Here is an 11,284-nt window from a genome sequence, read left to right as displayed (position 1 = left end):
GGAGAACATCATCGGGACCAATTTATAAACTTTATAAACTCATATTAGCCATAAAAAATAGAGCACTCATTTGATCTTCTTTCACCACCCTTCATAATGCACTTATATATCCTCCAACATGTTGTCCAACAATTTTCTTCAACCTCTTGAGAAGGAAATCTTTCACAATATGGGTAGATATATACTCTAATATATGTATCATTCTTATAATAAATCCAATAAAAACATAGTAATATATATATATATATATATATATATATATATATATATATATTAAAAAATGTTACATACGGTAACATATAAAATATATCATTATAAATACAATATATAATTATAAATAATTTTAATATTAATTTTGAATAAAATTTAATAATATATTTTATAAGTTATTATATTTTATATTTATTATTTTTTTAATAATAAAAATAATTTTTAGTGATAAGTATTATATAACAATTTTTTTTATAATAATTTTAAAAGTAAAGGGATCGGTAATTCACTAATGGTTGTTGCTAACATAAGAATTTCATATTACTTTATCCACAAAGGACACATATTGCCTACATACAGTAATTGAATATCGCTAACAAATTGTAAATGCGCACGCTGAGACTTGGACCGCTAGATCCCTTAGATATGTGCAAAAGAATTACGACCACTATAACAAAATATATATATTTAAAATATTGAATAAGATTATATATATATATATATATATATATATATATATATATATATATATATTTATAATATAATTAATAAATTTAATTTAATCAAAGACTCACTAGTTTAGCTTGTGATCCAATATCGCAATCATGTCAATGACCAGTCTAATTTTCATAATATTAATTAAAATAAAAATCATAACATAAATAATTCAACTAAAAGAATAATATTATAACACATACAGTATCTTCATATCACTGAAAATAAATTTTATTTACTTCTATAGGACTCTAGTAATAGTTCCCTAGTAAAATGTTAAAATTAAATAGTCTACAATATCAATTAATATAAAAAAGGTAAAATTCAGCCATTATTTTCTTTTTCATTTAGTTGATCAATAAAAAATTATGATTAAAATAGATCATACCACATCAAATAGTTGAAGTAAAGGTATAAATCCAAGTTTGGTCTATTAGGCTGGCCTGAATAGTCTCAAATAAGGTAGCATTGAACTTGGAAAATGACTCAGATGAAAATGTAACTTTTTTTCCCTAATCCTACATGATAAAAAATACATTAAACTAACACGATAAAATGATTTGGATAAGACTATATTATATCATGTTAACATAACAAAGAAGAACTTAAAAACAAGATATAATTTTCCTATCCTGTCATACACATCTTCGCCATCACATGAACCCTTAATATACTTTTTTTGTGGGTCCTTTAATATTATATAAGATTTAAGAATTTTTTTAATATTTTTTATTCAAAGAAAAAACTTAATTTGAGTTTTTAATTTATTTTATGTGGTTCCATAATGCACCCTACTATTTTACATATTTTTTTAATTTAAAATCATTTTGTTAAAAATCATTTTTTATTATTAAGAACACATTGTCATCTACGTTAGAATGCTCAAATAATACAAATTGTATAGAAATATTCTTGTATATAATAACTCAATTATAAGAATTTTTATTGGAGATGTCCCAATTGTAATTGCAAAGATTCGGAAACCTTTGATGTAGCAAATGAAAATTTATGCCTACATGGGTCTGTTTTTAAAACCTTGCTATCATTTTATTAAATTATGTTATTAGTAAGGAGTATTTAATTATTTTTTTAACGAAATCTCTATTGAAGAATCTAATTGATTACTATCCTTCCAACTATATCTTTGCATTTACAAAACTTGAACTCAAAAGTTTATTTAAGGAAACTAAGTTCGGTACCACTCAAATAAAAAATTAAAAAATTAATGTTTTTCGAGTACATTTCAAATTCACTACCTTGCTATCATCTAATTAAAGATGTTGTTAGGGTGCCTTTAATGATTGAGAGGTTTTGGTGTCTTTTCTAACGTGTACTGTAACGCTTAATTTATATAATATTGAATATATTTTTCTCTTAATATAATATATAATATTGAATATATTTTTTCTATATGATATTATCACAATTATATCATTAATAATATTTTTCACAAGGACAAAAAAGATTTTGTGAACTTATTACATTACATATTATTCTAAAAATATTTACAATAATGTACTATTTTATACATTATTCATTTCTTCCACTTCTATTACAATATTTACAATGATAATGAAAATAAATTTACAATTGAATTAACATGATTGACGGGAAAAAAAAATTATAATAAGTCCATTAAACAGTCTTCACATTCCAATTCCCTCCACGGAAGACAACAGTAATAACAAGGACCTGGAATTGCAGGTAGATCCATCTATTTTGTAATATATTTAATTTAAAAAAATAAAGAAAATAATGAGTGAGAACAAATATCCAATAAATACAAATAATTAAATAGAATGTACAGAATTATCAATATTAAACACACACACACACACACATATATATATATATATATATATATATATATATATATATATATATATTGAATTTTCATGTTACAATAAAATTTGAATTATACTTGTAGTGACTAGTCAGGATAAATGAACATCATCATAATATCAACCAACAAAATAATATTTCACCTTAACCAACAAGAGAATATTTCACCTTCATTCCTTACTCATTTAAAATTTTAAATTCTCAAGGTCAAACTTCCAACTACAAATTAATTCAAACTTTATTTTCTATGGTCATAGAATAATATTTATCTTCATAAACACATGAAGAAATAACAAGACAAGTTAAAGAGACTTTAACAAAACTATATTATAGTTAATCAAAAAATAATATTTATGTAAAAGGAATATATTAAGAATACCAATCACGTAAATGAAAAATGATAATCATTATAAAATAATTAAACAACATAAACTATGAATACCTTATTAATTATTATAGGTAAAAATGATCATAGGTTAAGCAAATAAATGAAGTTAGGGACACTTCACAAAGTAGATAAAAAAATAACATAGATAAATAAACATAATATTATATAACATTTTAAAGAGATAAAGTTCTCCTCCCTTTAGAATGTCGACTTTATCAATTGCGTAAAAATTTCACAATCCTCTTCCTGCTCATTTTTTTTTCTCTCTCCCTCTTTCTTTTTTTCTTTCTTTCTCTCTCTCTCTCTCTTTCTTTCTCTCTCTCTCATTTAAATTTTCACCTCCGTTTGTTTTCATTTTCTACAGCCCCCTCCTCCTATTTATAAAAGTCTGGAGTGGCCATTCTGAACTCTAAATGGTCCGTTTTGGACTCATTCGATATGTGAAAATTTTACATCCAGAACGGCCCGTTTTCAACACTAGAACGACCCGTTCTGGGGTTGAATTTAACTCACAATGACGTTGTTTGGAACGGTCGTTCCCAAGTAGAGTTTTTAGGCCTTTTTAATAGTTTTGAACAGCACATTCCACTTTCGGGAACGGCTCGTTCTGGGGCCTGGGCCTTTAAAACACTCTTAGAATTTTATGCAAAAATAATTTTTATAAATATTTATTATTTAATTAACATACTCATAATTAAAAACCTCTAAAATTTCTATAAAACCCCTTTAATTAATTTAAAATAACTATAAGAAAATAATCTTCATAAATATAAAAATAAATAATAATTAACTATTGTATTAATAAAATTTTTGGGATGTTACATGTAGCAATAAAATAAATACATATCATTTAACGAAGTTACATTAATATTTTAAAAAAAATTATTTTTATTTAAAATTTTATATTATTTATGTTTAACTCCTTATTTATGATGTTTTAAAATAAAAAAAATAATTATTGGTTTAAAATTGTTGAATTTGTTGAGGTTGCAGTTTTTCAATCAAATATGTTTTATGCGATTTTTCGATCAAAAGGTGAGGAGAATGGGTGTAATTTTTTGATCCCAGTTTTTCGAAAGGGCATGGAGTGCGGGTGCAATTTTCGATCAAAGGGCACGATTTTTATTTTTATTTTTATGAAAGGATGTTGTAGCAATTTGTCGATCAAAGGATTTTGTACGTTGTTAACGTTAAAACTCTACAATTATTTTGTCCTATTTTTCGTTCTATTCAAACTTTGTGTTTTTTGTTCTGTGATTTTATCAGGTGATGACATCGAAGTTTTTGCCTTCACTATCACCATTAAAGTGCACCAAAAACGCATCACCAACACAATACTCAATTATGCCTTGGAAATTTGCTCCTAGTTCAACCTCATCCTGCATTTTCCCAAAAATTTCTTCACGCCATGGATAGAATTTATTTAGTTCAAATCTCCTCCATAAAATTAAAAGGAAAAATTAATATAATTATTTAGGGACTAAATTAAAAATATAATAACTTAATATTAAAATATAAAATGACGACACAAATCAAAATTAATGACGTAACATGATTATATAAAAGTCTTTCAAATAATGTTAGATATCGTAAAAATTCTCTTATTAATAAAATAATTTAAACTTTGTGTTCACCAATATATCATTTGAGCACAAGTTATTTTAATAATATGATAATAATTTAATTAAATAATATGAATATTAACTTTATTTATTAATCAAAATAAAGTTTAAAATAACAAACAATGCTAAAAAATGATTGCTCAAATTATATTTTTTAATCAAAGATCAAAATTTGATTCTTGTATTGAATATAAAGTCGTGATCAGAGATAACAAAATAATGAATATGAAGTCGTGATTAAATAATATGAATATTAGCTTTATTTATTAATTAAAATAAAGTTTAAAATAATAAAATAATACTAAAAATTGATTGTTCAAATTATGTTTTTTAATCAAAGATCTTGATTCTTGAATATGAAATCGTGATTAGAGACAATATTTTATTTTTAATAAAGTCAATCAGAGAAAAATGAATTATATATATATTTTTTTTAAAAGCAACAAAATAGTTAGACCCCTAAAAAACTTTACTAACTAAAAGTATAGTTTGTGAAATATTGGGTATACCTACATTTCTCAAACGATACTTTCGGTTAAACTAATATAAGCTAATTCTCGAAAGATCAACAAGACTTGCAACACTACAGCCACGTACAAAGAATTAATGTCACCAAATCTAATTAAAATACTAAATGGATTTCTGAAGTCAGACACACGATCTATGCTTTAGTTTGAAAATGGTACATTTTACATGGATATGTGATTAAAATGACACATTTTACACCGATGAGTGATTGTATACTGCGCAGAAAAGGAGCCATATGCATAAAATTGCTCAAAATTTTCATTATACAAGGCATCTCCATGTCAAAAAGGGTCACTTCCAGCAGACCTATTATTGCCTTTTTCCCACAAAAGCACTACATCTGCACGGCTCCTCAGAGTGGCGTATTAAAAAATATGTACACATAATAATAATAGTAATATAAGTCTGTATAATACAGAATCTCTCATGATTAAGGTGGTTTAAATTTCACCTTACCTAAAATTTTGGGATCCTGCAATGTCTTGGCTCAAAGGCTCTAATATTTAACCAACCAGTGGGATTTCTCTTTGCTTTTGTGAGAAGAAAGTGGCTAAAGGGTATTGAGGTCAAAGGGAAATTTGGAAGTTGACGTAGGTTGGAAAGAGACAACCTTGTCCAAAAGACTCGGCGTTAAGAATATATAAATAAGGAAACCATGCCAAACGGAAAAAGCCCCCCCAAGAGTAATAGCAAATGCAATACTGCTAAGGCAAGCTAACGAACCAAACACAAATCCTCTCATTTACCTTGTCTCTCTCTGCCTCCAAAATATTCAAACAAGAAAAGAAAGGAATTACACTGCACATAATAATACCCCTATATCTATTCTACAATCTCAGATTCTCTTCCTTGGTCTCAAATGCTCACAATGGCAACATTCATCACAAAAATTGCCATCATCTATGCTTTTCTCGCAATTTTTCTCTCTGCAGGTTCCCTGTTTGTTCTGTTTTGTTTTTGCATACTATTTATGTTTTTATAATATTTAGCTAGCTACAAGGTTTTAAAATAGCCACTGCAATTTTGGTAGTCACAATTGCAATTGCATTTGTCAGCAATTTCTTGCCATATCAAGGATCGTGACTATCGCAACCACGTTTAAAACCTTGGCTAGTTCTAACAACTTGAACAATATAAGTAGTACTAAGTACTAACACATTTCATTGATCGTGCAATTACAGATATTGGAGTTTTTCAAGGTGTTGAATCATTTGGAATCAACTATGGGCAAGTGGCTAACAATTTACCTCAGCCAGACAAAGTCCTTGAATTGTTGAGCACCCTTAAACTCACAAAGACAAGAATCTATGACACCAACCCTGAGATTCTGAGTGCTTTTGCCAACTCAAACATTGAAATCATTGTGACAGTGGAGAATGAAATACTAAGCCAGTTAGATGATCCTCAACAAGCACTTCAATGGGTGAACAGCCGCATCATACCCTACCTACCCGGGACAAAGATCACAGGTGTTCAGGTTGGGAATGAGGTCTTCACTGATGATGACACGACTCTCATTCAGCACCTTGTACCAGCAGTGGTGAACATTCATAATGCTCTAGCTCAGTTAGGCTACTCAAACATCAAGGTTTCAACACCTAGTTCCCTAGCAGTGCTTGATCAATCTTACCCTCCTTCAGCTGGTAGTTTCAAAAGTGAGATCTCAGGGATCATGTACCAGTTTTTGAACTTCTTGTCAAGCTCCAAGTCCCCCTTTTGGATCAATGCCTACCCCTACTTTGCTTACAAGGATGACCCTAATACCATTCCTTTGCAGTATGTGCTGTTTAATCCTAATGCAGGAATGGTTGACCCTTACACCAACCTCCACTATGATAACATGCTTTATGCTATGGTTGATGCTGTTTCATTTGCCATTGCTAAGATGGGGTTCAAAGGGATAGAGGTTAGGGTCTCTGAGACTGGTTGGCCTTCAAAGGGTGATGCTGATGAGGTTGGTGCCACACCAATGAATGCTGCAACTTACAACAGGAACTTGCTGAGAAGGCAAATGGCAAATGAAGGGACACCTCTGAATCCTAGAATGAGGCTGGAAGTGTACTTGTTTGCTTTGTTCAATGAAGACTTGAAGCCTGGACCAACCTCAGAGAGAAACTATGGTCTCTTTCGGCCAGATGAATCCATGACTTACAATGTGGGTTTGTCTGCTCTTGCAACCTCGTCAGCATCAACCTCCTCCTCTTCGATTTCTCTTGCTTCCTCTGGCGCTAAGATTAAGGTAAAACCATAGATTGTAAAGTTATTTTTCATCATTATATTAGTTGCTTAGCTTATAGTGCAAAACTTATGTCATAGAGAGAGAACATGTGGGAATAATAGATCCTCTCTATTGTTGGAATAAAAACTTGAATCGTAATCTAACTGTTTATTCTTTTCAACTTCAACTTTAAAACATAAATATATTGAAGGGTTAGGATCTCGTGAAACAGCAATGTCACTGTAGATGATATATTATGAAAAGTGGAAACATGCATATAGGGATATATGTGTAATTTCCAAATTGACCAACTTATAATTAACCAATTGTACATTTTATTGAAAAGCTTTCTACTATTCTATCTTGTAATTTTTATGTAGGTAGTTGGTGCATATCTTCTAATTGAATCAAATTATTTTCTTTGATCCTTTTTGTTCCTTCAATTTAAATCAAAATTTACATTGAAATAGGTAGCAGCACCATGGGAATGCAAAAGCTTGGTGAACTTGATGTTTGTATATGTGCTGATTTCAACCCTATATGGGTGAAGAATATCCCTATAGTACTGTGGAATTCATGTCAAAATCCCCATTCAGTACAGTTGGGATTTTACTTCCTGAAAGGAGATCCACCACTTAAACAAAGGCATTCATTATGGAATCTCAAGTTTGAACATTAAAGGTACCCTATTTTGCAGAAAATAGAGACCAACACAAATTCCACACAATTGGGCAGTAAAATCATAAAAAATACAGCATAGGAAGAAAGGAATTGAAGTGGAAGAATGGAAGATTACCCAACGTTTAATCAAGTGGCTGTGCTTACGTCCACTTACCCCACCATTAGTCAGTAGTCACATTCTAGCAACTAGCCATGTGGCGGTGATGGGAAACTGAGCTTATTTTAGGTAGACAAGGGACAAAAGCCATCTCATTCTTTCAATGCAAGATGTTGCACAAGAATAAATTATAGTTTCAATTTAATTGCTTTGATTATGTAAAGTTAATTTTACTTTCCTTTGTTTCCTCGACAAGATTATGTTACTAAAAAATGACAAGTGAAGAATCTTTTATTGGCCTTACTTAAGCCAACTTTACATGTTTAAGATGGTTGTATCATGATAATTGTTGTTATGTTTACTATGTCACATGTTATCAAATTATTATTAGATAATTTATAAAAACAATTTTATTCAATACATATTTGATTTTTGGTTTGAAGAATGTATTAAAAATGTCACATATAATAAATCAAAATAGAATATATAAGTAAAAACAATCTTGGCTTTACAAACTGATATTGTCAGATAAAATTAAGTTAAAATCAAATTTATATTTTTAAAATGGTATATAATAATCGATGTTGAGTTTATTGTATCATTTGAAATAGCTATTAGATTATTTGTAGATGTTCATTCATATTATTTGACTAAATGAAGAATGCATATTCGATATCTAATCTCAAACACTAATGCAATTAAAATAAATTTTCATATTTTTAAAAATTGAGAATTAAATAATGGACAGGTTTCCAACTTTTACTTTTAACGGACGTAGCATACAAGTAGACATAACCAAAAGTAAAAAATTCCTAACTTTTAATTTCATTAATGTAAAGCATATATAACCAAAAGAGTTAGTCCTTGAATTATATAGAGGCTAGCCGTCTCTGCGGCTCTACCGCTTGCAATATGCATCACCTTATTGGTTGTTAAGAATGCTCTTCATTTGGGAAGGTGGAGTCCATGACCGTTTCTATTTGTACATGATTTTATAATTATAATATGTCCCAAGATTATTTGTTTTTTTTGGTATATTTTAAAAGAGGTACATTTTCTAAGATTATGATTCCTTCTCTCTTTTGCCGCTTTTACGATCTTGAGTATGCTATAGTATAAAGTTTAATAAAAAAATTGTTGAAAATCTAAATATAATACGCAAAGATAAGGGTTTGTTTGTTTCTATTATCCTCTAGACGACAATGGGGCGGTCATGCTTTATTCTCTCTGCCAAATAGGCATCAGCATAGGGTCATTGCCCCTCCTTTCCCAAAGGTGCCTTTATCAATGGTTTATTTGTTTAATTAAAATATTCCTTTTCCTTTAGACCTTCTATTTTTCTTCTCTTAATTAAAGAGGGATAATCAAACCTCAGCCATATGAGAAAGTGATGGGATTGGTCTAGCTCTTTGACATCATCTAACGTGGTTCACATGAACCCCTCAAATTTAGTATTTCTTCTTTTCATTTGGAGGCATAACAAAGAATCCACCAAGAATATTTGTGTTCTCGTATTATATATGGAGTTGATCGAACATTCTGATTTGAAACTGCGTCCTTCAGACATGTGATGTGGCAACATTTTGGCCTTCTACCGGTTGGATTAAAGTATTATAAGACGTATCCCAAATAAGGGTCCCATGGCATAGAACTTAAGCATGTGAAGTGCTCGTCTATTATTGATGACCCTGAAAAACTTTTATCCTTGTAATCTTAAGGCTATGCTATTTCATAGTCTCTTTCTTTTGCCAGGTTGCTAACCCATCCATTCATACTCAACAAATAACTCATAAATGATTTTGTCTATTTTCTGTGTTCGGGATATGTTTTCTATTATTTATGATCTTTTGAATTGTAGTATTATACAACGCTAGATCAATCTATCACCTTTTGGAACTTCAACATGGCCCTGCTGAAATTTTAGGGCGCAATGGTGATAAATGTCATAATCATTTTAAAACTAGATACGTGTAGTAGCTTTCAAATATATTGACTTATCGAAAATGGATAATGTGGGAACCTTTTTCATTCTTTTCCTTATCGAAAATGTGCAATTAACCTTGTTTTCAGCGTCTCAACCACCTTTAACATATTTTTGGTTCACATGTATCAAGTATCCATAATTTGATTTTTTAAGTACTTTATAATTTATAACTTTTTAATTATTTTTTTATTTTTAATTTTCATTAATTTATCTATTTTTTCACTCTTTTTAATTAACTAATCATTTTACTTATCGATGTCATTTCCTGATTCTCATTATAAAAACACTTTTATGTCATTTTTACATTTAATATTTAGTTTATCAATTAAATTTAGTAAATACTTTTAATTTAATTAATTAGCTTATAACTTTTTAACTTTTAGCTTATAACTTATAAGTTTTTAATTATTTTAAAAGTTTTCAATTAATTTATAAACTAGTTTTATAAAACACACTTAATGTATACCCTTTCCATGTATACATAATCAATCCACTTGGTAAACAAAACTGGGATAACATAATGAGAGAAAAAAAAAACCGTTTTCTTTCATAATATAATTTGAAGGACAAAAATAATTCACTCTAAAGTAATATTTAATAATACATAAATGTGATAGTTTGTTTTTATGTACACAAATTTTTATCTTTATAATCACTTTCAAACCACTCTCTCATACTATCGTTTTCATTCTTTTCTTATACTTTTCGGAGATCTTCAACTAATCACCCATCCCATTATTTTTTTTATTTTTAAAATAATAGAAGCATGTAATATCTCTCCTCCACTAGTCATCATAAAGTACACATTAGACAAGAATGACCACAAAATAGGCATGTTTTCAGAAGAAGAGAAGAAAAAACAACTATTTACTTCAAGAGGGAGATTAGTAATTGGAAAGAGAGAAATAAAAATGAAAAAAAAACTTTTTTAACAAATGCACTTAAAAAGAAAAAGAATTAGGCATGTATTTAGTAAATAAGGGATGCAATTAGTCAAATCCTAATTTTATTTTTGGTTTTGCACCGATATTCTTAGGTATTTTAGACTAATATGATTTAGTCGAAAGATAAATAAAATTTAATAAAAAATTATTTTTATCAAAAATGGAACTCGAATATTTGTCCCCTAGTCCCTGGTTTGCCAAAGTCTAATTAAAACTGATGAATTGATTTCAAACATTGAATTCATTTTATTCCTATCCAACCTCGTGGGCTTTGT

At 28.8% G+C, this 11,284-nt stretch overlaps 1 protein-coding gene across 1 annotated transcript; it reads left to right on the top strand.

Moving 5' to 3' along the window:
* Window positions 1-5,748: 5,748 nt before the first annotated feature.
* LOC109815312 (glucan endo-1,3-beta-glucosidase 14) lies at window positions 5,749-8,408 on the top strand. Its single transcript, XM_020380003.3, has 3 exons — window positions 5,749-6,017; window positions 6,267-7,324; window positions 7,774-8,408. The coding sequence occupies exons 1-3, from the start codon at window positions 5,945-5,947 to the stop codon at window positions 7,849-7,851; spliced, it is 1,209 nt and encodes a 402-aa protein (XP_020235592.1). The 5' UTR covers window positions 5,749-5,944; the 3' UTR covers window positions 7,852-8,408.
* The last annotated feature ends 2,876 nt before the right edge of the window (window positions 8,409-11,284 follow it).

This window comes from Cajanus cajan, chromosome 1 (assembly GCF_000230855.2).
Source record: "Cajanus cajan strain Asha chromosome 1, NIPB_CcT2T_4, whole genome shotgun sequence".
Classification (NCBI taxonomy): Eukaryota; Viridiplantae; Streptophyta; class Magnoliopsida; order Fabales; family Fabaceae; genus Cajanus; species Cajanus cajan.
This window is presented reverse-complemented; position numbering and strand designations above follow the sequence as displayed.